Raw genomic sequence first — 5,431 nt, 5'->3', positions numbered from 1 at the left:
ATTATTGAAAGAAAACTAGACAAGCAACAAAGCACAATTTGGAAAGCTTATACCAAAATTAAGAGTAATATGTGTTTATGACAAGACTCAAAGAAGTTCAATAAGTAAAACTGGAAAATAAGACTCCAAAACAAAGCTAGCACTCAGTTAGAATGAATCCTAGATAGGTACTAGAGTAGATGAACAAAACAAAAAAAATTTGAAAGCAATTGGACAAGTATAGAACAAGTTATAGTCAAAACAATAACAAGGAATCAAATAGGTTTTTCAGCTTGTACACCTCTCGGCTTTTTCCTTTTAAAATGTCTTCTCTATATTTTTTTTTATTCTTTCTTTTTCCAGTATCAAGTTAAGAGTCCAGAGAGTATATTTGCCTTTTGTTTCAAATTTTTATATGATTCCAAGCTATAGAAAATGAGAATACAAAACAGCAAAAAATTAGGTCAAATTTCAAGTGAAAATGAGAAACTAGTGCACTAGTTTTAGGTTTTGGTTTGGATTCCTTTTGAACTATTTTTCTTTTCAACTTTTATGTCTTTTAGGCTCTGTTTTAAACTCTGTTTTCCAGCCTCTTAACTCATCATTTTTTTTTTAAAATTGAATCCACAAGAAAAGTGCACTAGAAGTAGGATTACACTTGAAATTTTGAGTCACAAATATTTTTAGAAGATTTTCAATGGAAATGTGATTTGAAAACTTAAGACACAATGGAAACCTAATTCTAAAGAAACTTACTAGAACTAATAGCAAGTTATGAACACAATAAGGTAAAAGAAAAAGCACATATAGGAGGCAAGAATAATAAGCAAACCGAGAGCAACAAATTGATGAACAAGACACAAAGAAATTTAGGTCAACATGCTATTCAAGGAATTTTAAGACATATAAAGACTACAGAAACACACTAAGACAAAACATGGATTAAAAACCAAAATCTAAATGCAATGCATACAGTCCAATCATGGACACATATTAGGAATGGAGAGACTCAAAATTAAAATAAAAAACAAGCACAAGCTAATAGGTCCTAAACAAGTTGATTGAGGAAGAAATTCAAGAACAATCAACCAATGGATCTATGGAACAAAATATGATATAAAGCATGTAGATCCGAAAAGAAACTCAAACAAGACACTTAGAACACAAAGAACACAAAAACAATCGGACCAAAAACTCAAGAACACTTATCTCCTTGAAGACCTTGCTCTTGATACCAAAATTGATGGAAGAGGTTGGAAGAAGTGGAAGACAACTCCTCCTTAGCTCTCCTTACGTATGGATCTTCTTCAATGGAGATAGAAGCACTCTTGAGGAACTCGTGAAGATGAAGAACACTTGCTGAATCTAGAGGAGGGAAGCATCCAAGCTCAAGAACTCAAGGGATTGCACACTTCAAAGGGAAGGAAACTAGGTTTTCCTAAGGTTTTTGAAGGCATTCTCTCGGTTTTCTCTCTTGGATAAACTCGGTGACTCTTGAGGGAATTAGCTGAAGAAAATATTCAGAAATTCTCATATATCAAAAGTGACTTACAAAGTGTAGGAGGTTGCATTTATAGGAGAAAGCTAGAGCTACTTGGCGGCACCTTGAGTGAACAAAAGTGGCGCCAAGTTTGAATTTCAAATTTGAATTTGAAATTCAAACTTTGGCCACCTCACTTAATCACACGGATGCTACCTTCATTTAGGTGTCATTTGGAAGTGATTTGAGGTGAATTTGGAGCTCACATGGCCGGATCCATTCCATGCAAACCATGTGACTCAAATTCAACTCAAATTACTTCTAAATGATGCATAAATGAAACCTAATTCTCCTATTAATGTTTTCTTCATATAATCCTATTCTAATGACCGAAATACATTGGTCTAATGAATACAATGAATAGAAAAAAATATAAGAAGAAGAATGAGCCCAATATTGGGTATCAAAAGCCCAAAGCCCAAGAAGCCCAAAATTAAGCCCAAGACACCTAAACCCTAATCTATGGTCAAAATACAAGACCAACATGAAAATAGATTCCTATACTAAGAAAGTACAATTAGACATGGTGTTTAATCAATCAAGCCCAAGTGAGAAGCACCCTAGGCCCACCAAGCCCATTGGGCCCACTAAGCTCTGAAGCAGTTAAATCTTCAAGTAACCTCCTGGCCATAGCTCTAGTGGTTGGGCCTTTAGCCCATGCTCTTCCATCAATCTGCCACTACATTGGCCTTCCCAAGGTGATACATCAACTGAAAGTCATAATCCTTCAGAAAATCCATCCACCATCTCTGCCTCATGTTCAGCTCCTTCTGATCAAACAAGTATTTCAGACTCTTGTGGTCACTAAAGACGCTGAACCTGACACCATAAAGATAATGCCTCCATATCTTCAAGGCAAAAACAATTGCTGCTAACTCCAAATCATGAGTAAGATAATTCCTCTCATGGTTCTTTAATTGCCTTGAAGCATATGCCACCACTCTCCTGTTCTGCATCAACACACACCCCAATCCTTGGTTAGAAGCATCACAGTACACTTCAAAAGGCTCACCAGAATCAGGCAACACCAACATAGGAGAAGTAGTCAACCTCTTCTTCAATTCTTCAAAACTCCGCTCACATGCATCTGTCCAAATGAAAGCCTGATCCTTTCTAGTCAACTGGGTTAGAGGCATTACTATTTTGGAGAATCCCTCAATGAACCTCCTATAGTAACTCGCTAAACCCACAAAGCTTCGAATGTCCGTGAGAGTTCTTGGGCGCTCCCACTACAACACCGACTCCACCTTAGCCGGATCAACCACAATCCCCTTAACTAAAATAACATGGCCCAAGAACTTCACCTCTTCCAACCAAAACTCACACTTCGACAACTTAGCTTACAACTGTTTCTCCTTCAAAATTTTCAACACCAAACTCAAGTGCTCTCCATGTTCCTCCGAGGTCCTTGAATAAATAACGATGTCATCAATGAATACCACCACAAACTTATCCAAGAAAAGTCGAAAGATTCTGTTCATGTAATCCATGAACACTGCGGGGGCATTGGTCACACCAAACGGCATCACAACGTACTCATAGTGACCATACCTAGTCCTGAAAGTAGTCTTAGGTATCTCACCCTCTTTCACCCTAATATGGTGATATCCTGACCTTAAGTTAATTTTCAAAAATACCGATGCTCCCTTCAAATGATCTATTAAGTCATCTATTTGGGGAAGTGGGTATTTGTTCTTAATGGTCAATTTGTTCAACTGTTGGTAATCAACACACAGTCGACTACCTCCATCCTTCTTCTTCACCAATAACATGGGAGCACCATGGAGATACACTCAACCTCACTAACTGCTTTTCTAACAACTCTTCCAACTGTCTCTTCAATTCAACCAACTCTGCTGGGGCCATCCTATAAGGAGCAACCAACACTAGCCCCGCACCAGGAACCAAGTCAATACTAAACTCTATCTCCCTAGTAAGAGGTGACTCAGGCACCTCATCTGGAAAGACTTATGTAAATTACTTTACAACTTCTATATCAACAATAACCCTCTCGGTCTCCACACTCATGGAAGCAAGTAGAATACAACACTCTGCTCTATTTCTCATCAACGTTTTAACTTGGCTAGCTGAAATCAACAACTCGTCCTCCACCTGAGGAAAAATCAACTTCCTATTGGCACAATCTATAAGGATGTGATTGGCAGACAACCAATCCATCCCTAAAATAATGTCAATATCTACTAAAGGCAAACAAATCAAGTTTACCTTATACTTCCTTTCACCCACAACTAAAGGACAACCAGTACACATCTCAAAAGCAACAACAGAAGCAAAAGCGGGCGTCGACACAAGTAGTCTCAACACCAAATCACATACAGACAAACCCAACATTTTAGCACATGCATAGGAAATAAAAGAATGGGAGGCTCCTGAATCAAACAAAATCATCACATCCTTACCAGCAGATTTGCCCTTCCCCTTCACTAGATCAAATGAAGTGGAAGCTTTGGCCCTGGTCAAGGCAAACACCCTCCCAGCTGTAGTGGGTCTATCACCTCACGGAGCACTCCTATTCTATCTGGTCCTGGCAGGACAACTGGTCGACTCGTGACCCATCTGGCCACACCTGAAACACCGGCTCTCAGTATGATGGCAATCTCAAACGAAGTGGCGTTCACCACATCTATAACATCTGAGAGTGACACCACTCTGATTCCTACCTCTAGCTTTGTCAGTAGGTTTCCTTGTGACAGGACCCCCTTGTTGTGATTGGAGCCTATCATAAGGCTTCCTCTGACCTCCACCCTTCTTAGACCCAGCTAGTCCCTCAGTATTTTTCACTACCCGGTTGCCACCTTCCAACCGCTCAACAACCTTCGCCTTTTCAACTAAGGCCGGAAACTCAGTGATGGTCATAGGCAGCACCACCCTCTTCAACTCTTGCTTCAAACCTTCAGCAATTTTTTTGCACTTCCAAGCTTCAGAAATAGCCTGAGAATAAAACCAAGCTAAGTGCTCAAATCTCATCGCATAATCAGACACTATCAAACTCCATTGGTACAACCTCATAAACTCTGCCTCCTTGGCATGTCTCACACTCTCTGGGAAGTACTTCTCGAGAAAAACTCTCTTAAAGCACTCCCAGTCAACCACCACTCCTCTAGCAACCAACATCTGATGAGTGCCCCTCCACCAATGCTCAGCTTCCCCAACCAGCATATAAATGGCAAAAGCCAACCTCCTCTCCTGTGAACATCCTAGCATTGTAAAAAATTTCTCCATCTCATAGATCCAGTAGTCAGCTACCTCTGGGTCTGCATCACCCTTGAATTGTGGAGGATGACACTTGCGGAACTCAGCTAAATCCCAGCTCTCCTGTGACCCAACTGGTCTTGCTGCACCAGATGTAACTCTATCAACATCCATCCTAGCAAAGTAGGCATTTTGTTATTGCATAGCCATAGCCATCATCTTCATGGCATGGGCTATCTGCTCATTGGTTCTAGTCATCGTCTACAAAAAGTAACAACTCTTTCAGCATGCTACATCTAAACCACTCAACATAAATCAACACAGTATTCAACACAACACAGAGTTCAACACAACAAAAGCCTAAAGGAACCACCCCCAAAGAGTGTTCCCTAAACTCGAACTGCTTTGATACCATAAAAGTGTAACAACCCACCTAGCCGTCGCACAACAAAACATCACCACACAGAATAAAGCATGCATATAAAAGAGTAATTATATATACATAAGTCTAGCCTGGGGCTCAACAAGTCAGCATCCAAAATTACAAAATAGCTACACCAGGTAGCCCATAAACAAAAGAAAGCCTGCTCCTACTACCACCTGTAGCCCTGCTACTACACTCCAACCTATCCCTACTCTGCTCCCACACATAGTATGATCATTGTAGTCCAACCCGCATGAAAACAGGCAAGGGTAAGC

The 5,431-nt window shown here is 40.0% G+C and overlaps 1 protein-coding gene across 1 annotated transcript; it reads right to left on the bottom strand.

The window, feature by feature from the left end:
• Positions 1-4,138: 4,138 nt before the first annotated feature.
• On the bottom strand, positions 4,139-4,906 carry LOC109816632 (uncharacterized). The gene has a single exon (XM_020381705.1). It carries the CDS (start codon positions 4,904-4,906, stop codon positions 4,139-4,141), a length of 768 nt encoding a protein of 255 aa, XP_020237294.1.
• Between the last annotated feature and the right edge of the window lie 525 nt (positions 4,907-5,431).

Source organism: Cajanus cajan, chromosome 6 (genome assembly GCF_000230855.2).
Source record: "Cajanus cajan strain Asha chromosome 6, NIPB_CcT2T_4, whole genome shotgun sequence".
Taxonomy (NCBI): domain Eukaryota; kingdom Viridiplantae; phylum Streptophyta; class Magnoliopsida; order Fabales; family Fabaceae; genus Cajanus; species Cajanus cajan.
Note: the sequence above shows the minus strand (reverse complement) of the source record. Positions and strands in the feature narration are given on the sequence as shown.

Bases quoted from the DNA above. Each gene is read 5' to 3' on its own strand.
- LOC109816632 (XM_020381705.1), bottom strand. From the start codon at position 4,906: ATGGATGTTGATAGAGTTACATCTGGTGCAGCAAGACCAGTTGGGTCA.